A 26,054-nucleotide genomic window follows, 5' to 3' on the forward strand; every position below is an offset into this window, starting at 1 on the left:
ATGGAGTCAAAAAAACTGAGACTGCTTGAACCGAAATAATTAAAATAACGTTCTGTAACATTTGAGGTTCTTTCAAGTATCTTAATTATTCCAAAAAAAAAAAAAAGACTAAAAATTTTATTTTAACCGTGCTGTCAGTCAAAGGAAACCCACAATCCTAAGTAAGATTGCTATGATCCTTAACAGTCACTAGTTTAACTGCCAATCATTCTATCACATCATAATACATGATAAGTACATATATCACAATTCCATGACCATGGATAAGTACATATATCACAATTCCATGCCCAAGGAAAAGTGTAATTATCACGAATCCATGATAAGGGATAAGTACATCTATCACGTTTTTTGACAGTAATATGCAAGTGGAGAATGCTATGGAATAAAATAAAAAGATTGCTTGAACCGAAAACAGTAAAATAAGCTTCTGCAACATTTGATGTTCTTGCAAGTATCTTAATTATTAAACCAAAAAAAAAAGTCTACTTTATTTTAACCATGCTGTCAGTCAAATGAAAACCACAATCCTAAGTATGATTGCTATGATCCATATCAGTCACTAGTTTAACTGCCATCTTGATCCGCTTTTCTTTAATTTTCTGCAGCACTTCGCTTCTTTCCCGTGGGAGTCTATCTTCTCCCCTCATGATACGTTTCATAAAGTAGCATACGAAAAGTAGACAATCAGATTTCTTCTGTTGAGTACAAACAGATTCAGAAAAAGGTGTGTCCACAATTTCTTCGATCTCTGGCGAGATGCTAGCTCGATGATTCATATTTCTTTGCCTAATAGGAAGATTACAAGCATCCATCATGAGTTCCGCAGTAGTCTTGCATGCCTTTTTGGTGTAAATATTCGACAAGGAGTTGTAGTGCTTCCAACGGTGATCAGAGAAATTGAAGTGGAGAAGCGTCCAGTGCAAGGCTGATCTTGTAAATATGGGATGAACAGTTCTGTTACATCGTCTGGGATACGTAGGATGAAGTCCCGGATATATTCATTAACACCATCTTCATCATTTGATTGCAGTAGTTCCTGTAATAAGTGATATTATCAGCAACCACATAAGAAAAGACTTTGAAAAACCACTAGATAGGGCATTAAACATACATATTGTCATTAACATTTTGTTGATGCAAGAGCATGCCAACAGAATCCCACAAGTTCAGATTCATATGTAAAATATTGCAATTATCACTTACAAAGAACTAGTCGACCATTCACCTAAATTTTTGATTATTCATTCATCTCATCAAAAAATTAGAATTACTTACTAGTGCTCCCGGCTTCATGAAAACAGATTTTGCATATTTTTCTGGAGCTTGGCTATCCTGCATTTGAGATTCTGCATCTTTTTGCTTAAAATCAAGCTTGTACATGTAGTATTCCAGTAACTCGCCCTCAAGAAAGCCATTATCAACAAGATCTTGAACATGCGTCCCCAATACGGAGAATGATACTCCCCCATCATGGTCAATCAATCTCCAAGCAAAATCCCTACCAAATAATTATTTAAATCAGTGAATAAACATGTGAAAAGCTGAAAACCAAAAATAAGGAATATATACAAAACTTACGAAGGGGTTGTCCGCTTAAAGTACGATTGTAAAGCCTCTCTATCACCCTTTTTCATGTCTTTGTACAGTTTCAAGTTTTCAAATTGCTTGTAAACTCACTACATGTTTACTTTCCTTTTTCTTCCCCAGACCATCCGGGGTAAAATCTGCTCCTATACCTTTCTCCGGCCTTGATGATCTGGTTTTCACTCCCCTGACTAATGAGCTGACATGTACTTCATTGTTTTTCTTCATCCTTGGACCTTTTTCCGGACTATCAAAGTCAGCCACATCTGTGTGATAATTATCTCACACATTGTCAGCTAAATATAAAACACAATATGGGGTTTCAAACATGTAAGTTAAAACATTAAATACTAGGAAAAATTATCAGTGATTTGCAGACGAATTGGTTACCATCTCCTTTTGATCCTTGTTCGTTTAAATACTGGGTGAGACCGAGTGAGAATAATCCAGAACCATCTTCAGCTGTATCCCCACCTTTGAATGTTAATGAAAATCCAAAAAAATCACTTTATAAGAATATGAAAAGAGTTAATTTCACATGCAATATTACATGGAAAAATATAAATATCTATGAATTAAGGGATTTTTACCAGATTTTGTACGCGGAAGCGATGTTTCCGTGTCCGGTGTTTTTCTCCCATACTCATCTGGTCCTATATCATACTCTTCTTGTTGCGCTTCCATCCTTTGTGGTTGATCATCGTGCTCTTGCACTTGTTCGCAGTCCCTTGATTTTTCATCCAAGCTCTTGAAAATTTCATCTAGAGTTCCCTCCATGACCTTATATATTTCACGCTTAACATCAACCTTTAGTAGTTTACTCTTTGCTACCAATTTGTTCCTTTCACTACGAAACCTTACTAAAATTCCACGTTGAGTGTTTATCCATTCCTCCTTTTCTATAATCAAAACAACATTCTCCTTCTCCAGATTCATAACTTTCTCTTGTTCTGTTTCCAACCTTGATAGCTGCTTTATAGGATTTATCAATTTCCTTTCGGCGACATCCAATGGAATTGTTAAACTATGACCAAATTCAAATATTCCTGACTGCAACCAACAAATAAGTGTTTGTGTTACTATCCAACATATGGAAAAAATCAAGACATGTTTTTTAGGCAAGGTTTGGTATAGTGAAAATTTGAATTGTCACCAAACAAAGCAAAATCTGGGGACTATTGATTACATGTTATACCTCTGATATTTTATATGGGAATTTTTCGAGTACCGAAATAGCGTTCGATATATTCCAAGCATCCCATCTTGCAAATCCGGGACTATTGATTCTGCACCTCCCCTTCTTGGAACTAATGAAGAATGTTCCGCAAACCAATACTTTTCAAACCATACACAACAAACCAGATATAACTTCGTTTTCCAAAAAGAAAAAAAAAAAGATTGAGTGTAAGATATTTACCAGCAGATAGAAAGTGCAACCGGTGATACGTCTAACATCCCCTTTGCTGGATTCAATACTTTCCATCAGGGAATTATGAATAAGATGAGGCCAACTAATTCTGTTGATTACATCCAGACTTTTCACGTAAATCAAGTAACTGCATGGAAGACTAAAATTACCTGTTTTTGTGAAAAAAATTGTTTGACATGTAGAAAACAACGAGCCTCACAAAATCTTCAACCCTGCCATTTTTAATTGCATCTATTATAGCTACTTGAACTTCAGTACTCCTAACTACTGGTGGAGATGTTTCTCCAAACTTGTATCTTATACACAAATCATTTGTGCTCGGGGTGACTTTTCTTTCATTTATTAATTTGTACTCAATACCATTCTCAATTATCTGCAATCCAAGATCAACGACCATGTCTTCCGGTGTCGAGATAAACAATTCATGTCCTTCAACGAGATTGAAACCATACTGTCCATCTTTAGTTTTAGTGAAAGTATGTATGAGCATTTCCAGTCCATGGTTACTCTTACATAACTCATCTTTGCTAATCTTATTATCTATGAACACTCGAACCATGTCACGAAATGGTGTCGCCTCAAGAGCTTTTATCAGTTCCTTGGTTAGCAGTTGGCCCTTATTCTCGAGGTCACGGAAGAGGTCATGCAAAGGACCAAAATTTGCTCTGAAAGGTTTTGTCGAATCTGTATACAGGTAAGTAATAACATCATGAAATTGGATTTTATTACATTGATGATAAAGTTAACTATCACATCTTCAATAACAGGAAAACATTTATTTTCACGGCGTAATCATCGGAATAAGTAGATTTTGCTCATTCTATCTGTCAATGAAGGTGGAAAACTCGAATTTTCACGACATTAAGTAAATGAAATGAACATAATCAAAGAAATAAGTAAATGAACATGAAAACACAGTATGTCAATGAACTTGGAGAACACAATTTTTCACATATTCATAACTCTGAAAAATTCAATTATCACATCAGACATCATGATTCATTCAATTTATCACAATCTATCTACCTAACGAATACGAGTAGCTTAGCTGATTTGTTGCCTTTTTTTTGCCGGTTTCAGCACATTCCTTACTTGTTTTTGGTTTTTCAGTTTTCTTAATCGTTTTCGTTTTCTTAAGCGGCTTCACAAAATCATCGTTATCACTGGATTCGTTACAACCAGCATCTTTATCACGATGTTTCACCATCTCCTGCTTTTCCAATTCAAAAATAAGAACACAAGATCAAAACGTAAATTCTGATGATTTTGGTTATCACCAAACAAAGCAAAACAGTCCCAGACATGACATATAACAATAAAATCATCAAATTCAGTAAATCTTTCAACTTATATGATCACGGAAAACACATTCAATCATGATTATCACACATGCATGATTGAATTATCATTAGTTTTTTTTCCCTTGAACAACATCGAGATGGTGATAAAGTCACTTTATTGAGACAACATTAGCAAGCATAAATCATACTGATCTACAAGATCTTGTTACTCCGTTTTGTGTTGCTGCTGTTTTTTTTTTCCGGAGCTCCTGTTGAGAAGAGAGAAGAAATTTGGAAGAGAAGAAAGAAGAAAGAGAAGGAGGACGATAATAATTAGGTGAGCTTGATTTTTGGGATTATCCTAAATTTCTGGTTTTTGACTTTTTTCACGGTAGACTAATTTTGGATAATTACTAGTTTGTTTTGGATAATTACTATTTTCAAAGTCAAGATAATTACTATTATAAAAGGATATTATAGTAAAAATACTAGTATTAAAACTAATGATGGGCTTCATATACAAGGTATCTTAACGGTGGGTTTCACATATTAAAAAATAAAAGAAATGGGCTAGAGATATTTCCCCATTTTGAAAATGTTAATTATAAATAAAAACAACTATATATTTTATTTTTCAAGATACACAATTGACAATTATAAAATGGTGACCTTTAAGTTTTTTTAAGAGGATACTAAATGAATCTTAGACTACAAAGCACAATTCGGACAAGTTAGGCAAGATAAAGAAAGGTCCAGAATTGTCCAGGGAGAAGATAAATCAACGACCTTGGTTTGTTCAACTTAAAACCATTATGAGTTAGTATTTTATTAATTAGTGTCTCATTAATTGTTCATAATGAATAATTTATTAGATATTAATTATAAATATCATCTTAATTAATATAATGAATATTATATTCCCATTAATAAAGAATTTAAGTGGACATTATATCAATAGATGTTAGTGGTAGTAACGGAGAAAGTAGCGACTGGTAGATCGATGGCCGGTGTTATTGAGTGGCGGAGGCGATAGTATTAGGGTTGGTGGAAGTAATATTGGTGATGGGTGGTTTTATGGTGGTGAGTATTGTTGAATAGTTGTGGACAATATTAGATATGAACCCTAATAACGCGGGTAATATTGTATTGTGAAAGATGTAGTAGGCTGTTTTTAGCACGATTGATAAAAACAAATGTCAAACATTCTGAGGATGATGCCATATTATTTAGGACAAAATGATTATGATCTCTGGATCACCTAAATAGTACATGCTATCTTTAGTACTCGATTGTGTAAATCATGATTTTTATTGTTAAAATAAAATTGATTGCAACACAAAACAAATATCATAACAATAAAAAATATAATGAAATAAACTAATTAACGACCTAAGTTTTTTCAATCAAAGCTTTACACATGATGTTTGTGATTCGAAATTAGAAGTACAACAAATAGCCAACAAGAGGTGGGCGACAGTGGTGGTAGAGAAAGAAATGTATCATATGGTTTTGTGGTGGTGGACAGTTGGTGAGCAGTAACAGATTATGTTAATTTGGGCTTGCCACAAACTGGGTAACATTATAAAGTAGAATATGTGGTTGATCATCTTAATGATAAATATACTCAATTAAAATACATGAAAAAGAAAATACATGTCACGTTACATAATTACTAAAAACGAACATCACGAGTCAAAATCAATACACAAAAAATTAATTACTTATTATCGAGACGTGTCATTACAATAAGGTTTGTACCATAATTAGGTATTCTTTTTTGCCTATTTTTCTATTTCAGTATTATAAAATGCAGCTACGCTAAGTTAGGCAGGATAAATGCGGCCCTGATTTTTCCTCCCAATTGATAAATCCACGAGTGCGGTCGACCCCATGAATGCACGTTTTAGTTAAGAAAAAATGCATTACATATTCTATTCTTTCCATCTCAAAAGTAAAAATCAAAAAGGAAAAACTTGATCGACTGATAACAACAAACCTACTTTCCATAAAAAATGAACAATTGATTCTCTCGCTCACATCCGGTAGGATAAGGGGATTTAAATACTCTAATTCCCCATTTTTGAGCAAACGAAAATCATAAATAAAATTGGGAGGGGCAATAGATTACTGGGAGGAAAAAACTTAAATCCAAAATATACTTTCGCTTAATCTTCTTTCTATGTTCTCTCAATCTTCTTCCACTGCAACGTACATCTTGACCAATAAAACTACTTTGAGGTAACAATATTTGAGAAAAACTTTTGTTTTTACATTGCTTCGTGTATGGATTTTTGTGGTTTCAATCGTTTTCTTGAATTTCATTTGTTGTATATGAAAAAGAGGGGGTCTAACAACACCACCCAATATTTCGTTTGGCAATCTGAATAGACAAACTCCAATATACTTTCTAGAGAAACAACTACACATTCATACTCAATCTAGAGTAAAGTATATCAAAGAGTTTAATATCTCTATTTCAACACAATCTAAGTTAAACAGAAAAAAGTCTGTAAACCTGATTTTAGTGTGAAGCTCTTGAAACAAAGTCTTTTGTTTTAATCACAACCTATTCAATATCCACCGTGTATAAACCTCTTTAAGCAACAATCACTAAAGGAATATTTCAACACAATGTCCACTTGAAATAGGGTTAGTCCAGACTGGTCTAACAATGTGAAAATAACAAAATCAATTGTTCAAGATCAATCAAGTCTTATCCAAAAAACAAGGTCGGATTTAACAACTATGATTGACTAGCGTACAACCTGTATTATATCAATTATATAAATAAAATATAATGCGGAAAAGAAATAACACAGACACCAGATTTTGTTAACGAGGAAACCGCAAATGCAGAAAAACCCCGGGACCTAGTCCAGAATAAACACACACTGATTATAAGCTGTTACACCAAATTCCTACAACCTATTCGGACTAGATGTAATACCTTCTTCAGCACCTGTAGAACTCCTAGCAGAATACCGATTCTCTTTAGGAACTCTTCACACAAATCTTCTAACAGAACCCAAAGTTCTCTTTAGAAGATACATCACAACAATCGATACGATTTGATATTTTATCTGCACAAAACACCAGTTTGATTTCCCTTTAGATGTGAATCAAGGTTTTGGAAATCTTGTGTTTATTTTGATAAAAACAATTACTAGGTAAAAGTAATATCAAAAAAAAACTTGTAGATTAGGGTTTTAACTTACAATCAGTATGCGTACACACAATGAGTCCGTGAACCTGATTTCTGTAAGTAAACTTGGGTGATTCCAAAGATCAATTTCCAAGTTAAGAAAACCCTAATAAATCTACCACAAGAAAAACTAGAATAAATCTAGAGATATCTTGTTTAAAACTTCTCAAGGATTTTTACGAGATGCCTCAAAAGAAGTTTTTCTTTCTAGTCTCCGATTTCGACTAACAAGTGTTGGTATACGATCGGAAACTGAAATCTATCAAAACGTAGGGTTTATGATCAACAACTCTTGAATGGTTTTATATCATAAGAGAAAACCTTAGAATAGACAAGAGGTGAAAAACCTAGATTACAAGTTGTATGATCAATCACCAAGATTAAATCCAACTTGGCTTTGTGATCCCTAATACAAAGACTTTTATCTCACTCTCGTTCACGAAGAACGGAAGACGTTGAAAACAACCTGCAGAGCTTACGCCAATTTTCCAAAGGGATGAAAAACTTGTAAACTCACGAACTCCTTATTATAATGAACAATAGCTTGGAAGCTAAGCAAAGCTATTTTCCTTTTACAAGACTCTCCTAAATAAGGGAGTCTTTCCTAAGTTAAAACTCTTGCCAAAATAATTAAATAAATAACTTACTTAGCAAAAATTATATTTATGTGAATAAATCACATTTTAACTTAGGCAGAAATCACAAACACTTTAATATGGTAATCAAAAGTGTTTGGACCAATAGCTAACTTGCCTAGATAAGGAAACATCACCAACTTGACCAAAAATCCCTTTTAGTCACGTATTGAGCCCAAGTTCGCGGACCACTCCAAAGCCCATGGAATATTTCCTACTAATGAACTTAAATCACTCATAACTTTGTCGTTATAACTCGGAATTGAGTGATTCTTGGCTCATTGGATTCGCAAGCTCATTTACTATAACATGAGATCCTTTATAGGGATAAAGTTTATTATCACCAAAGTCATGAATCAAATAACCTCAAGTATATATACATAGATGTACATTTACCGTCATGGGAATTGTTCCATATAGTGAGCATATATCTTGATAGATTAGAAAGGTAGAATAGAACAAGAATCCAAATGAAATCAATCACATACCTTTGATGAAGTATTTTTTGATGTCTTCTTGTAGTCTTCAATCTTCATCCTTTAAGAATAGCTTCGATTCAACTTTTTAGACCTAATCTAGTCCGAAACTATCTTTAGTATGCTAAATCAAGAATGCATTTTGGCAACTAAAATTGACAACTAACTTGACATACCAATGCTAGTGGATTCAACCGAGCAGTGCTCTAACAATCTCCCCCTTGTCAATTTTAGTGACAAAACCATTTTACATATGGCTTGTACTTGTTAAAAGTAAAAACGACAATCTTGATTTCCTTGGTTCTTCAACTCTTCATGTGTTCATCCTGTACTTGTTGAAGATCCATCATAGTATTATTACGCAGCATCAAAGTTTCATTGAATCACAACTTTGAAAACAATACTACGGTGATATGTATCACTCCCCCTTAGTTAATTCTCCATCTCACATGGAAACCACTCCCCCTTACACAATGATCCGGACCATATGTATATATAGTAGAACTACACATTAATTCTCCCCCTTTTTGTCAATAAAATTGGCAAAGGTACAAGAACGGGTTCCTAATGAAATTTCCGAGAAGAGACGTTTTATAGACTAAAAGAAAAAACATACCAACTTAATTTAGATGCAATCATAAAGCCGAAGCTAAATGCATTCATCAAGGAGTTTTAAGATACAAGATAACCCCTATAAAATTCCACAGCCGCACACCCCGCAAGATATTACCATTGAGCACAAATTCAAAAGAACTCTCCCCCATTTGATGTCATTCCCGAAAAAACAACAAGAGCGACCTTACTCCAGAGAGAAGGATTTATAATGGATCTTATAAATCCTGCAAGGAGATATGATTTAAGAACCAATCATTGAAAGTCTCTCATGAGATCATGTTACTAAAAAGTTTAGAACTATCTCATGGTAACAATACACAATATGTGATCATCTTTTCTAAGATACAAACTTGTATAAACAAGACTTGATATGCTTATAAGGAAGAATAAACTTTTCCACAAGGATTTACGCCAAGAATGGTTACCATAAGAGTATGAAAAAGTTTCTTTGACAATAAAAACCAGCATCCATGGATTTGATAATTGCTTCTAACCTGTTATATTTAAGAATTTCAATCACAAATCAAGTTAGGTAATTAAGACTCATACATGTGGTATCTAGCCATATGATCACTTCCATATAAATCATATTCTTCTTCACCATAACTAGTTCAATTGGCTCAAATGAACTAGTTAGAGAGTTTTTCAATTGCTATGAGATCTTATGTAACTACACAAGACACAATTGAAACAAATATGCTTCGATTCGATGAATCGGCTCATGAACTTTATAGCCACGGTTTGCATAAAGCATTCCTTAGTAATTTAAGTTTCATGTTCAGACCACATCTTTAGATCATAACCTCTTAAGTTCACAAACAAGTTCGCGGACTTAAGTTAATCGGTTGAGTTTTCCAAACTCAACAGAAATTCTCGGAAAGAGAACTTCCGCCAGTTTGCGGACTTAGCACACAAACGAGTTTTGAAAAATCCAGCTGAAATTCTCGGTCGAGAACTTCCGATAGTTCGCGAATTGAGTATGCGGACTGGGTTCGCGGATTTGGCAAGCCAATTCCACAATCCTTACGATTTCTCTTGATCAACAAAGTTCGAAAACTTCGGTTCAAGGAATACATGGTTATGTAATCTAAACTCTCATTTCAATCATTGAGACATTCTCAGAGGATGCTATGTAGCCGTTATTCACGGATCGATTCACGTCAGAGCAATTCTCAAAGTGATTGAAACTTTTCATGACTTTCGTCACTAGGTGAAGATAAACTTGATCAAAGCGAAAGATTACCAACACATGTTTCGGGGAATATATAAGCGAGTTAAACTCAACTCGAAACAATAAATTGTTCCACATATTCAGAAATTTCCCAACTGTGCGCCCAATTCTTTTGCAATCCTCGCCGCATTTATCAGGGCTTCTTGGCAAGGATGCACTTTCAACACGATCAGGTTATATTGAGGTGAGCAAAATCTTGCTCACTACAGATATTCAAAACAAAATCATGCATGGACTCTAGGAATTTAAAAACTTCCTTGAAACTTTCAATAAATGTTCCATACCTTTTTAAGATGTTATCCCTTGTCAAACTCTTGTCTGGGAGATCCTTCTTAATAGAACACGTTGTTTTATTGGTCTTCTTTGGTACTCATTTCTAAGTAGCTTTTCGAGCAACGTATTTCTTTTTCTCCCCAATATAATTGTAAAACTTCTTTGGGGGAATACTGAAAGAACTAATATTATGAGACTCAGTTTTCTCTAGTTTGGAACATCAGATCTTGTCATCCTAACAGAATCATATCTGGTTTTATCTCGTTTAAGAAATCTGCAATTCCTTTGCAAGTGACATGGTTTTCCACAATAAAAAAAATGTTTAGTATAATGGAAAAAGTTATGTTTAGTATTACCTGAATGTGTATGTGCTTGCTTTGGAGCTTGGCAAGATTTCTTCTTTTCGTCATCCGTAGTTGGTAGAGATACTTTACTTTTGTCAACCGTGGAAGGTTTTGGTTGAGAAGAATATTTAGTTTTGACAAATTTTATCTCTTTACAAATACTAGGAGCGTCTATTCCTTCATAGCCCAATCCTCGTGTATCACGATGAATTCTACATGCTCCCAATATCGAGGTTAATTTATCTGAGCTGCTATTTCTAGACAAACTCTCTTTTAAGATCAAGTTTTCTTCTTCCAAACTTTTGAACTTCTCAAGCGCAATAACTAGATCATTCTTGGATGATTCACATTGAACTTTGAGATCTTCTCGTTCCGAATCAAATAACAAGTTCATCTCAATATTCTCCAAGTTATCTAGCTTTGCTTGAAGAGTAACTTCCCGATCTCTACCTTCGGCAATTTCTTCTTTAAGCTTTCGTATTTCATTGAGATAATCTCTTGCACCAATAAAATCAAGTTGGTCTTGAAAGTCTTTATTCCGACTACGAAGTCTGTCATATTTAACTTTCTCACTGAAAATGGTGCTTTCAGCCTCCGAGAGTTTCCGATGACTTTCTTTAAGAAGATTATTAGCTACTGGATCATCATGGAACACTTCTTCGTCAGAATCAGAATCAGTATCAGAAAGAATTTTTCCAGAAGCTAATGCAACCTCTCCTATGAGCTCTTGAGGATTATAATATTCATGTTCATCATCAAGAGTAGGCAAATCTGCTGCATATGCCGATTGTCTACGACTCCAGCTAGGACATACTGCAGACAAGTGCCTGAAACCACGACAGTTATAGCATTGTACATCATCCTTAGGAGATGTTACACTTTTAGAAAAAACTCTTTTTCCTGTCTCTCAAGAATTTTCTAAATTGTCGTGGAGTAACATCCTTAGTATCTGGCGAACCAAATTTATCCTTAGAGGATTCAGAATTGTTTGCAACTTTAAGAGAAATCACCTCTTTTCTTGCGTGTTTATTATCAAAGATCTTTAACTTTCCAGCAAGAGTACTTCTGGAGAGTGTAGAAAGATCGTTTCCTTCTTCAATGAAATGTTTCTTAGACTCGTATCTTGATGGTAGAGACCTGAGAATTTTGCACACAATATCTTTCTCCGGAATAGTTTTTCCTAATGAAAAAGAGGAGTTAACTATTTGAGAAAGTCTTTGGTTAAACTCATCAAAGGTTCATCATCAGATATGCGAAGGTTTTCCCAGTCAGAAGCTAGATTTTGAATCCTTGCTTCTTTCTCAGCGGCATACCCTTCGATTACGGTTTCTAAGATATCCCAAGCTTCTTTAGACTTATTGCACGTAGTCACGTGGTGCTGAAGATCTGGGGTAATGGCATGGATGATAACATTCAAACCGTCGGAGTTTTGCTTTGCAGCAAGTATCTCGGCAGGACTGTATTCACCAATGTTCTTGGGAACGTTTACATCTCCAACTGCCACAACGGGAGCATCATAGCCATTAACTATATAAACCCATGATTGAAAATCACATGCTTGAAGAAAAGCTCGCATAAATTTTTTTTACCATAAGTAATTAGTGTTATTGAAGGCTGGTGGTACGTTTATAGAGATAGCACATCTGTCCATAGAATCAGATTGCTACAAACACAGATTTATGAGGTCTTAGCGTGTTTGCCTGCTCTGATACCAATTGAAAAAGCGGGGGTCTAAAAACACCACCCAATATTTCGTTTGGCAATCTGAATAGACAAACTCTAATGTACTTTCTAGAGAATCAACTAGACAGTCAGACTCAATCTAGAGTAAAGTATATCAAAGAGTTTAATATCTTTATTTCAACACAATCAAAGTTAAACAGAAACAAGTCCGTAAACCTGATTTTAGTGTGAAGCTCTTGAAACAAAGTATTTTGTTTTAATCACAACCTATTCAATATCCACCGTGTATAAACCTCTTTAAGCAACAATCACTAAAGGAATATTTCAACACAGTGTCCACTTGAAATAAGATTAGTCCAGACTGGTCTAACAATGTGAAAATAACAAAATCAATTGTTCAAGATCAATCAAGTCTTATCCAACAAACAAGGTCGGATGTAACAACTATGGTTGACTAATGTACAACCTGTATTATTTCAATTATATAAATAAAATATAATGCGGAAAAGAAAAAACACAGACACCAGATTTTGTTAACGAGGAAACCGCAAATGCAGAAAACCCCCGAAACCTAGTCCAGAATAAACACACACTGATTATAAGTTGTTACACCAAATTCCTACTACCTATTCGAACTAGATGTAATACCTTCTTCAGCACATATATAACTCCTAGCAGAATACCGATTCTCTTTAGGAACTCTTCACACAAATCTTCTTGAAGAACCCAAAGTTCTCTTTAGAAGATACACCACAACGATCGATACGATTTGATATTTTGTCTGCACAAAACACCAGTTTGATTTCCCTTTATATGTGAATCAAGGTTTTGGAAATCTTGTGTTTATTTTGATAAAAATAATTACTAGGTAAAAGTAATATCAAAACAAACTTGTAGATTAGGGTTTTAACTTACAATCGGTATGCGTACACACAAGGAGTCCGTGAACCTGATTCCGTAAGTAAACTTGGGTGATTCCAAAGATCAATTTCCAAGTTAAGAAAACCCTAATAAATCTACCACGAGAACAACTAGAATAAATCTATAGATATCTTGTTTAAAACTTCTCAAGGATTTTTACGAGATGCCTCAAAAGAAGTTTTTCTTTCTAGTCTCTGATTTCGACTAACAAGTGTTGGTATACGACCGGAAACTGAAATCTATCAAAACCTAGGGCTTATGATCAACAACTCTTGAATGGTTTTATATCAGAAGAGAAAACCTTAGAATATACAAGAGGTGAAAAACCTAGATTACAAGTTGTATGATCAATCACGAAGATTAAATCCAACTTGGCTTTGTGATCCCTAATACAAAGACTTTTACCTCACTCTCGTTCACGAAGAACGGAAGACGTGGAAAACAACCTGCAGAGCTTACGCCAATTTTCCAAAGGGATGAAAAACTTGTAAACTCACGAACTCCTTATTTATAATGAACAATAGCTTGGAAGCTAAGCAAAGCTATTTTCCTTTTACAAGATTCTCCTAAATAAGGGAGTCTTTCCTAAGTTAAAACTCTTGCCAAAATAATTAAATAAATAACTTATTTAGAAAAAGTTATATTAATGTGAATAAATCACATTTTAACTTAGGCGGGAATCACAAACACTTTAATATGGTAATCAAAAGTGTTTGGACCAATATCTAACTTGCCTAGATAAGGAAACATCACCAACTTAACCAAAAATCCCTTTTAGTCACGTATTGGGCCCAAGTTCGCGGACCACTCCAAAGCCCATGGAATGTTTCCTACTAATGAACTTAAATCACTCATAACTTTGTCGTTATAACTCGGAATTGAGTGATTCTTGGCTCATTGGATTCACAAGCTCGTTTACTATAACATGAGATCCTTTATAGGGATAAAGGTTATTATCACCAAAGTCATGAATCAAATAACCTAAAGTATATGTACATAAATGTACATTTACCGTTATCGGAATTGTTCCATATAGTGAGCATATATCTTGATATATTAGAAAGGTAGAATAAAACAAGAATCCAAATGAAATCAATCACATACCTTTTATGAAGTATTTGTTGATGTCTTCTTGTAGTCTTCAATCTTCAATCTTCATCCTTTAAGAATAGTTTCGATTCAACTTCTTAGACCTAATCTACTCTGAAACTATCTTTAGTATGCTAAATCAAGAATGCATTTTGGCAACTAAAATTGACAACTAACTTGACATACCAACGCTAGTGGGTTCAACCGAGCAGTGCTCTAACAGTATATTTAACTGAAAGTATACATTTTCAAAGATAGCTTAATTGATCACAATATCTTATAGTTGAAATTTAGGTGTATGTATTTTTTTATTAGCCAGATTATGAAAATTTGTCTATCGCAAGTCTCTAGGGTTCAAATATATTTAGAACTTTTTGATCATGATAGATGAGGTTTTCTCAAGTACCAATTTTACCTTTCTATTTGTTTAGGCTTTAGTGGAAGACCATTTTTGTTTGATCTTGATTGATACACTTAGAGACTTAAAAGATTGTTCAAATTGCACATTATAGTTTGGCAATCAATTGGTATTTACCAAATAAATGGTTGAGTTACTTCATCGAAATAATATAAATGGGTTAGAGTTGGTTCCGATTAGATACTACTGATTCATGCATCAAAATGCCCTTTTTTTTGGACTTCAGTTTCAAAGTCCAGGAGGATTGGTCAAAAAATTTACTATTTTATATAAATAATCGAACAATTATATGTAATTTATATAACACCCATGCCATAGTGGCACGGGTCAAACCCTAGTCAAGAATATAAAACACAGTTTGGACAAATTAGGCAAGATAAAGAGTGGTCAAGATTTGTCTAGGGAGAAGATAAATCTATGGTCATGGATTGTTCAAATTAAACATTATTTAAGTGTTTTATTAATTAGTGTCCAATTAATTCCTCATAAGGAATGATTTATTAATTTTTCATTTCATCACAAATATTCCCTTAATTAATCTATCATTACATATTTTCATCAATAAATAGTTTTGATAAAACTTATTTCAATAGATAATAGTGGTGGTAGTGAAAGAAGTAGTGGGTGGTGAGAGCTATGGCGGGTGTTAGTGAGTGGTGGAGGCGGTACATTAGTGGTGGTGGAAAAAATAGTGGAGGTGGATGGTTTTAGTGGTGGTGGGTGTTGTTTTTTTTTACTAAAGCAAAAAAAACAAAAAAAAAAGTCTTTACATGATGGGTAACATTGTATTGTGAAAGATGTAGTTGGATGTTTTTGACACGATTAATAAAGGTAGGTACTAAATGACACGATTAATAAAGGTATGTACCAAATATTTCGAGGATGATACCAAATCATATATCACGAAATGATCATGAACATTGAATCAAATGGTACCCCTGTTATCTTTGGTAACCGATCATATGAATCATTGTTTTTAGTATTAAAATAAAATTAATTTCAATACAAAAGAGAATATAGCAAAAAAAAATATATAAGAGAATAAATTAATTGACGACCTAAGTTTGTTCAATCCAAACTTTATATATGACATTTGCGATTAATCGTCCAACATCCTTCAAGGGATGTAGTGGTTTTGTGGTATTGACGGGTATTCGTGAGTAGTAATATACTATGTTAATTTTTTGCCACTACAAAACGGGTAACACTATAAATTAGGAGATGCGGTTGATCGTCTTAATGTTAAAATAACCTCGACTAAAATATATGACAATTAGAAAAGAAAAAAAAATACTGGGATGTCATGTTATATAATAATTACTATAAATTACATATTGAGTATCAAAATTTCTCCTTTCAAATTGGCTCTTGGTTTTCTGAATGATGATGAATACAATGAAATGCTCCTTCTCGGTTTCTCCAAGGAAAACCGAAACCTTCTCAAAAAAAAAAACAATTAAAAAAAACAATTGAACAACAGTTAGATGGAGCGCCATCACTACCACTGTAAACTTCTCTGAATTGCTACATATCCAGTGAACTTTCCACATATTAATTTGGTGATTTCGTACTATCGTAATTCTTGATAAGACATGCAATTAAAACTCTAATGGTGACTTTTGAAGGTATTTTCTGATTATGAAATTCTCTTATAAGTTTTGTTTATGCAAGTATTGGTTCAACTTGGTTTCTTCTATGTTTTTGTATTAAGTTGATGAATTTTTAATTTGAATACATGTTTAGATAACATAATTTGATATATATAAGGTATTTTCTTTGTAACACCGATGTTATTCTCTCATTTTTACCTATATTGGCACTCTGTAATGATCCCGGATTCGTAGACATTATTTGACCAATGTTGGGGGTATTTGCTTCACTCCGTAGAGCCTTAGCTATCAGTAATTTTGGAAACCGTGAGTTCATAAATTTCGTGGAATTGGGTTGGCGTGTTAGGCATATTTATTGTTGGATAAAATATTTTCCCTGAAATTTGAAATTACGGTGGGATGAAATAGTAAACCGGAATAATATCTATTTTATTTTTAATTTTCATGTTGGGACGACATTGTTACTATGGCTGAACACTAAATAGAAATAACATGTTTAAGTAAAACAAAAAGGTAAGGTAACTAATCATTTTCCTGGTCGAAACCTATTTGAACATAAACACTATTACCCACGGAAAAAATAAAATAAACTGAACGCAAACAATGTTGAATTAGAGAAAAAAGCATCACGTGTCGTTACGGCACGGGTTAAGCCCTAGTGATGGCATAAAAAAGGATTTCAGGCCGGGCACCAGGACGGGTATCAAGCCGGGCATCATAATTAATTGCAAAGCCCGAGGCCGCCCAATAAATTAATCCAGGCCAGGCAACCCGCAACGGGCCATAACAGGCTTTGGGCTACTTAGGGTACAGGCAGGCTCAGGCGGGTACAAGCATGCCGAGTATTTTCGGGTATTATTTACACCCCTACCGTGTTCTTGATCATAAAGATAAAAACTGTCCTGCTTGGAAGTTAAAGCAGAAAAAAATCAAAGAACTTGATGCTTCTAGCAGAGAGTATGTTCTCCCAGCTGTCTCAAGGCTAATGATGCCTCCTCCAACAGTAACCAAGCAAGTACAGACTCTTCCTCTGCTGCCATTACAGATACCATCATGCAACAAACTGAAACGGTACCATAAACTCAAATTGAATCACCTGCACTTGAAATGTGCAGCAAAGGAAAAGCAAAGGATATTGATCAGAGAATGGAAAATACTACTCATAAGGGCTTATCAAACACTTTTCAGATGGGTCCTTTTGTAAACAGATCCACTATTCTGAAGATCTTTGATGTTGGTCATGTTCAGCAACATTCGACTCAACTGGAGAATGGCTTACCAATCATTTTCAAGCAGGTTACCACTCAAAATGGTTCCGAGCCAACTCTTAGTGGTCTGATTCGTACTACCAACTCATCAAGAAGGTTCAAGACTGTTGTTGTCCCAAATACCAACCCAATCATCACTGGAGGAGCTCTTAACTCAGCTGAACATGATGCTCTAGCACATCCCAAAAGAAAGATTAACCCCAAGGCTGATTTGAGGAAACGTACAACAGTTAATTCTAGTTTGGCAAGCATAGTGGTTATCCCTGAAGAACATGACACTACTGAACCTGATTATGCTCAATTTTGTCCTCCAATTACCAAATTGGGGGATTTACCGTCCATTGACCTTTCTACATGTTCTCTCAATACCCAACCAGTGTTTAATTCCTTTGGGAGCTACAATGTACCTGCTGACAGTTCCCCAAACAACAATGGTGTCCGCAACAATTCTCTTCTCAATGCTGCTACTTCTAGTCTCGATTCTTCCCAAAATGCTTCTCAAAGTGGTGATGATACCAGTGCTTCTCTTGGTGGTGGATCTGACTCTACCACTCAGGTAAATCAACCTCAACCAACCCCTTTAATTGATACTGCAAATAATACTATAAACCCTTTCCCTGTTAATAAAATCAACCTAATTGCTTGGAACATTAGAGGATTTGAAAAGAAATCTGCTAATAAGGAACTTAGTCTACTGTGTAGGAATGTCAACCCAGACATTATTTTTCTCTCTGAAACAAAAATGAACAAAGATATGGCATCCAGAAAACTTAAAAGTATGTATTTCCTATGTACCTTTAACATCCCAAGTGTTGGTAGAAGTGGTGGTCTTACTATTGCTTAGAAGAAGGAAATTCATCTCAACATTGTTTCATCCAGTATGAGGGGTATCTATGTTACATCTACTGACATCATTCACTCTAAGACCTGTCATATTCATTTCATGTATGGTGAACCTAATAGTAGTCTTAGACAATCCTTTTGGGAACAACAATGTCAACAACCTAATGCTCCCTTAGATGAACATGTTTTCTTCATAGGAGACTTTATGCCCTCTTAGGTACCGAAGATAAAAATAGTGGCCTAGAAGTTGATGATCCTGATTTTGAAAACCTTAGAAATTTCTGTTTTATCTTTAATTTGCATGATCCTGGTTTCTCTGGACCTAGGTTTACTTGGTCCAATATGCAACAAGGTCCTGATTTAATTATTGAAAGATTATATAGATGTCTAATAAACCAAACTGCTGAAGATCTTTGTCTTAAACTTTGTGTCAACAATCTCCCCAGGGACTCTTCTGATCATTGCCCAATGCATATAGGTTTTAATTATGAGGATATTTGTATGCCTAGACATTTTCATTTTATGGCTGTGTGGATTGAGCATCTTACCTGCAGAGACATTATTGCTAACCCTTGGTCTGTCAATGTGGTAGGCTCCCCTGCCTACAAGCTCAAAGCTAAACTGTTAAGTACTAAGAAAGGTCTAAGAGATTGAAATAAGTCTTCTTTTGGTAATATTCAAACCAATATATCTACCATTAGAAAATACTTAGCTGATCTCCAACTCTCTAACCCAACTGATACCAATAATACTGCTAGACTTGAGTACCTTTATAATTTAGAAGAGTTATATTGGAAAGATAAATCTATGGAGGTCTGGCTCATGGAAGGTGACAGAAATTCACCCTATTTCCATAGAGTAACTCTCTTTAGGAGAAAAAGAAATGTCATCAGTTGGATTAAGAACTCCTTGAATACTATTCTAGCTGATAGAGATAGTATTGGAAATTCTTTCATAGACTATTTCAAAAGTCTTTATTCTCCCACCCTCAACAGTTTCAGGATGAAATCCTTGCTGATCTTCCTATTAAATTTTCTACTGAGGATAATGCATTGTTAAATATACCTCTTACTCTAGAGGAAATTAAGAATGTTGTTTTCCAAATGGGAGGAAAAAAGGCTCCTGGACCAGATGGTTTTACTGGTCTTTTTTATCAAAAACATTGGGATATTGTGGGAGATGCTGTCATTGATGTGACACAAACCTGCTTCAGAATAGGGCATATTGCTAAGGTCTTTAACCATACCAATATTGCTCTCATTCCTAAAGTCCCTCTTGCTGAACTTGTTACTCAATACAGACCAATAGGGCTCTGTAATTTTATCTACAAAATTCTTTCAAAAATTCTAGCTAATAGACTCAAACCCTTTATGAACAATATAATTTCCCAAAATCAAAGTGCCTTTATTCCTAAGAGGAATATTTCTGATAATATTTTGCTAGCCAATGAGGCCATATATGTTGTCAACCATAATAACAAAGTTGAAGGCATAACTACCATCAAACTTGATATGTCTAAGGCTTATGATAAACTTGAATGAGATTTTCTAGAAAAGGTTTTAACTAAAATGGGTCTGTCTAACCACTGGGTCAAGCTCATAAACCAGTGTGTGTCTACTGTCTCCTACTATGTCCTTCTTAACCCAACTGGTTTTTTCCATCCTGAAAGAGGTCTCAGACAAGGAGACCCCCTCTCTCCGTATCTTTACATCATTTGCTCCGAAGCTCTATCTTCCTACATTGATAGTCTTCAAAAAAAGGGTATTTTAGAAGGCATCAAAGTTTGTAAAGATGCCCCTGAAATGACTCACATTTTGTTTGTTGATGATTCTCTCTTATTTTCTAAAGCTACTACTCAGAATTTTCAAGTCATTAAAGACTATCTTTAAAAGTACTGCCTAGCCTCTGGGAAAGAAATAAATTTTGAAAAATCTGGCATTTTGTTTAGCAGGAAGATTCCTGAACATAGAAAAGCTCTTTTGGCCAATATTCTAGAAATTTCCAGCAGGGATTTAGGAGAAAAATATCTTGGCACTCCTACTGTGTTTCAAGCATCTAAAATCCAAACTCATATGGGTATTCTCCAAGTTGTTGATGCCAGAATCTCTATCTGGCTTCATAAGCTCCTATCCCAAGCTGTTGGGACTACTCTAATTAAGCACATTGGCCAGGCTATCCCCCTTTTTCAAAGGGAGCCTTTCTTATTCCTAAGCATATTTGTAAACAAATGGACTCTCACCTTTACAAATTCTGGTGGTGGGAAACCTTAGACCCAAAAGATAGAAAGTTGCATCTGCTTGGTCGGGACATTTTATGCTCCCCTAAAGCTGAAGGTGGTTTGGGTTTTAGGAAGGCTGAATTAAATAATCTGGCTATGCTGGCTAGGAATGCCTGGAGAATCCTGGAAAATCCTAATTGCTTACTGCCACTGTTCTTAAGGCTAGATACTTTCCTAGAACTGATTTCTTGAATGCCAAGTGTACTGGTAAGTGCTCTTGGCTTGGAAGTATCTTCATGCCATAAAGGAACTAATCAAGCCTTTCATCTCTTGGATTGTTGGAGATGGTCAATTTATTGACCTATGGTGTGATAAATGGATACCTACTTTGGGTTCTGCTACACCCAACCCTCTAGTTCCTCCTGATCCTCGTATTAAAGTGTCTTATTTTATTGATCCTCAGTATAGAAGTTGGGATGTGTCTAGACTTAACACCCACTTTGATAATGCTTCTGTCCAGAAGATTATCACTATTCCCTTAAGCCAGTTTTGCACTCCTGATAGGAGGGCTTGAGATCTTTCAAAGAATGGAAAGTTTTCTTCTAAATCTGCCTACTTGGGTCTCAGAGGCCTTAGGCCTTCCCCTTGTAAAAATCTTTGGAAGCGTATTTGGAAATTTAGAGTTCCTTACATAAATTCAAGTTTTTTTATGGAGAGCAGCTAGAAATGCTTTTCCCTCCAGAACTATCCTTCTCACTAGAATGCATATGCATAGTGTGGATTGTCCTAGGTGTTCTGATCCTCATGAAACTATTATGCATGCTCTGATCACTTGTCCCTTTGCTAGCAGAGTCTGGTTCATCTCTGATTTCAACATAAACACTCAATTTTTTCAAAATAAGTCTTTTATTGATTGGCTTCTTTTCTGGTTAATTGATCCTCAATCTAAACTCTCTGAGGATGATCAATGTCTTTTTGTGGCTATTTTATGGTCTTTTTGGACTAGTAGAAACAATTTCATCTTCCAAAACATTAAGGAAAACCATACTACTGTCCTTGCTGGAGCCAAAGCTATGCTCCTCACTAGGAAGACTAGTTTGCCCGTCTCTACTACTATCTCTGTCAGTATTTCTGATAAATGGATGCCTCCCTCTATTGGTTGGATCAAATGTAATACTGATGGTGTTTTTGATATTATCTCTGGAGCAAATGGTGCAGGGTATGTGATGAGAGATTTCTCAAGAAAAGCAACCTTTTGTGCGTCCTTAGTCTTTGAAGTATTTTCTGCTGAAAAAGCCGAAGCAAGAGCCATCTGGGCGGTACTGAAGAAAGCTTTGGAGCAACGTCTAACTCACATCATCATCGAAAGCGATGCAAAGTCCCTTATCGACCAATTTTCAACAAGGAATTTCTAGGGGAACTCGCGTACGGATGCTATTTTTAAAGACATTCAGTTTTTCTCTTCTAAGTTAGTTGCTTGTATCTTTACATTCCAACCTCGTTATTGTAATTCTGTATAGCTCATGAGCTTGCTCAGTGGGCTAGAAACAACAATCATGTACTGGTCTACCCCTCTGTCCGGCTCCTACCAACAGTTGAGGGGGACCATTAGCGTTGTTGAAGGCCTTCGTCAAAAAAAAAAAAAAAAAAAGTCCACTTTTAACAGTCAAACATTCGATTAAATTCTGGCTGTCTATCCTTCTTTGATGGTCCACAAGTGGAGCAAAGCTCTACTTCCTGACTCAGAAGCCAGTCTTATGCTTCGACTTACATGATTTCGTTTGCCCCACCTTTTTCTGCAGGACTGTATGAGAAGCACATGACCAATTGGCTAATTCGCCTAGATTTTTACAAATAAAAGGTTCAAGTCACGCAATTCAAGTGTCCGATCTTTAGAAGCATCAGCCATAAAATCATATTTCTAAGGAAGCTCGGCGAAATTTACCCCTCCCTTCCCATGTTGCAAATTTGCAATACATTAGAAGTCTCTCATAGGCAATCAAGACGATCCAACTGATTCCCTTCCCAAATGCCTTTTTCTTCTCAATCTAATCAAACATCGTGAGCTTTCATTTCTGCCGAACAAACTTAGGATGATTCAGCATAATCTTAATCATACAGTTAAGAAGTTCCAACAGTTATTTACCACTGAACTGAACTACTACTAGAGTACTAGGTACATGAAAAAGAAAAAAGAAAGAAATGATTCATTCATATATTAAACAAACAAAACAGAAATGTAGAGCAAAAGTAAACTTATTCTCTATGTATCAGAGGAATCTTTTTCTTATCATCAGAGTGGAAAGAAAAAAAAAAAAAAAAAAAAAAAAAAAAAAAGGAGAAAAGAAAAAGAAAGACACAAAATGCTGATCATCATCAAAAAAGCAAACCAACATATTCTGATGATCTGACCTCAATTTAACCCGTATATAAATCGAACTATCAATTGGATTGTTACCAGCAGCAACAGAGAAAAAAGTTGAGTACTTCCTCTTTCCCAAAATTATGAAGAATTATTGATCTTGATCTGGATGGTACTGGTCTTCATCCAATTAGCAATCTGTAGTAATCAGTAATCACAGTGATCAAATTGGACCTATAAAGTGTAGAATGAATGAATCGGGTCGGACAAGACCCATTTCAGATAGAGTACCAGTACTTTGCTTTCGCTAGCTATAGGAGGAGGAGGTACTGTACATGTTCCAAAAAGTAATGTGGTCTGAGTAATGATGTGTTAAAATCGATCTCATCAAATTAGGCAGGTCCCCCCACCACCACTACTGAGTGATATCACTCACTCACCAGACCAGACCTCCTCCTCACTACTTTGCATGCACGTCTCTTTATCCTTTGTTGCTTTTTTGACCAAAATTATTCATTCATTCTAGCTAATCTAATCACTCTCCTCTATTCGCTGAACATTTCTTAGTTTCTACCAACTCTCTTTACGCTCTACCAATCCATAATAAAAGTTAGAGAGAGAGATTAGTAAAAGAATTAACACAAGTTAATCTATCAGTTAACTGTAGTTGGTTTGAATGTATGACCATCTGATCTGATCAGATAAAATCAGGTTACTTTAGTTTGACCCACCAGATTATCAGGTGACAATCGTGTGTATGTATCTATCAAGTCTAATCGAATTGATCACTACAGAGAGAGCTAACAAAACCATGATCCAATTAAGAACTAAAACAGAAGTTTAAAACAGTTGCATATTGTTTGAAAAGGGACAGCTAGGATCATCTAAAACAAGTTCTCTAAATAAAGAAATGAATGGAAAAGCAGAACCTTAATTGCAAGTCCCAAAGAACCAACTCTACCTAGCTATAGCTAGAATTAACAGAACTTTAACAGAGAATATAATACACCATTTCATTATTTACCTGAAAATCAGACATGGGACTGTGCATACCTGCATTTCTCCAATTAACCGGAACACATATATACCCTCAATTTCCAAGACAAGCCAACACAAAGTTGGATCAGTTACGGGGGTTGTATGTATATGTATCTTTGATGAAGATAGGACATTATGATGAAATTTGATTCTCATATGCTTGGCTCCTCGCACGCCATACACGAAGACCATCAATTAAACATTTCTTTCAATGGACTCTGCAAATGGCATACAGGGAGCCAGGCATATATCTATACATGTACAAAACCCCACGTATATACATGCATGCACCTACGTATGAACCATATCTTCACTCCCTAGATCTTCATCATTACTCAGCAGAAAACATAGAATGTAAGATGTCTGTGTTTTTATACTAAACGATGAAAAAACCAACTAGTTTGAACCCTGAAATGTAATATATAGCTAGTGAAGAAGAGAAAAGAATGAAAGTGTATGTTTTTTCATACCACATCTATATCTATGTATATATATAGATAGATCTCTCTCACACACACTCTCTCTAGGTAGATCTCGGCCCACAGCCCTTCACTAAAGGGAACAGACCGGCTTCAGCGGTGGAGTAAAACATAATATAAGAAGACACAAAGTAAGATATATACAGCTGATAATGATGATGCAAAGAACACAATGATGGGATTTCACATTAGTTCTAATCACGACCTTCAACAGCTACGCACTCTTTCTACTTTTGGTGGGGAAACCTTCGCTAATCAACGCACCATTTTGTGGTTTTTTTTTTTTAATATTGATTGATACATAGAGAGGTATGAGAAATAGAAAACCCAAAAAGATGCAGGTTTTTTTCTTTCTTTTGTGTGGGTTAGTGAAATTGTACCCCCACCACCACCACCACCATCAACATATAGCTACAACACAACACCATTGAATATATAAAGATAGAAAAAGGGAGAGAGTGGGAGAAAGAGAGGGTTACTTGCCAAGCAATTTCTTGAAGCAGCTTAAGATTTCATTTTATTTGAAATTGTCTATAGCTTTTTTTTTCTTTTCTATAATGTGATAAAGCAGTATTTACTTTTCTTACTTCTGAAGCCAATTTGTCTGCAAGTGTTTGGAAGGATTTTAGATTCCTCATCTCCTTCTCTCTTTATATACTTGGAGTATTTTTTTGTATTAAGAACTGAAAAAGGATAGAATTGTTACATAATTGTAGTTACTTAAGTACTTGACCATTCTTCAACACAGTGGGTCTCTGATCTCAAAGTGATCATGCTTCATAATTTAATACTATATGCTGCATTTTTTGTCTATTCAAGTTTGTACCTATTTTGTTGAATTTTGTTTATGTTTGTATTTCTTTTCTAGTTAGCTAGGAGGTGCTTTCTTCCCCATTACTCTCTCTTCTCCTCCTCCTCCTAGTTTATTTCTCTCTTCGTATTTGAGTTTGACTACTCCATTATATGATGTCTTCTTTTGAACCATTAATTCATAATTAAGGCAAAACATATATTTTATCTACTAAAAAGAAAAGCCACTTTAGAAAAACCACT

The 26,054-nt window shown here is 35.0% G+C and overlaps 1 protein-coding gene and 1 long non-coding RNA gene across 11 annotated transcripts; both read right to left on the reverse strand.

Moving 5' to 3' along the window:
- Positions 1–386: 386 nt before the first annotated feature.
- On the reverse strand, positions 387–4,636 carry LOC113309583. Of its 10 annotated transcripts, none has more exons than XM_026558031.1 (9): positions 4,109–4,636; positions 3,166–3,700; positions 3,005–3,062; positions 2,783–2,922; positions 2,178–2,637; positions 1,978–2,061; positions 1,582–1,853; positions 1,279–1,501; positions 387–1,039 (listed from the first exon to the last, which is right to left on the reverse strand). In XM_026558031.1, exons 1-5 carry the CDS (start codon positions 4,221–4,223, stop codon positions 2,607–2,609), a joined length of 879 nt encoding a protein of 292 aa, XP_026413816.1. In that variant the 5' UTR covers positions 4,224–4,636; the 3' UTR covers positions 387–1,039; positions 1,279–1,501; positions 1,582–1,853; positions 1,978–2,061; positions 2,178–2,606. The 10 variants fall into 10 exon arrangements, with proteins under 10 accessions (XP_026413816.1, XP_026413810.1, XP_026413808.1 ...); XM_026558025.1 differs by having other exon boundaries at positions 3,005–3,050; positions 4,043–4,636; XM_026558023.1 differs by having other exon boundaries at positions 1,978–2,049; positions 4,043–4,636.
- An 18,143-nt stretch (positions 4,637–22,779) lies between these two features.
- Positions 22,780–25,491, reverse strand: LOC113309524. Its single transcript, XR_003340642.1, has 2 exons — positions 24,509–25,491; positions 22,780–23,682 (listed from the first exon to the last, which is right to left on the reverse strand). It is a non-coding gene; the product is annotated as an uncharacterized LOC113309524 (long non-coding RNA).
- Positions 25,492–26,054: the final 563 nt, after the last annotated feature.

Source organism: Papaver somniferum, chromosome 9, assembly GCF_003573695.1.
Source record: "Papaver somniferum cultivar HN1 chromosome 9, ASM357369v1, whole genome shotgun sequence".
Taxonomy (NCBI): domain Eukaryota; kingdom Viridiplantae; phylum Streptophyta; class Magnoliopsida; order Ranunculales; family Papaveraceae; genus Papaver; species Papaver somniferum.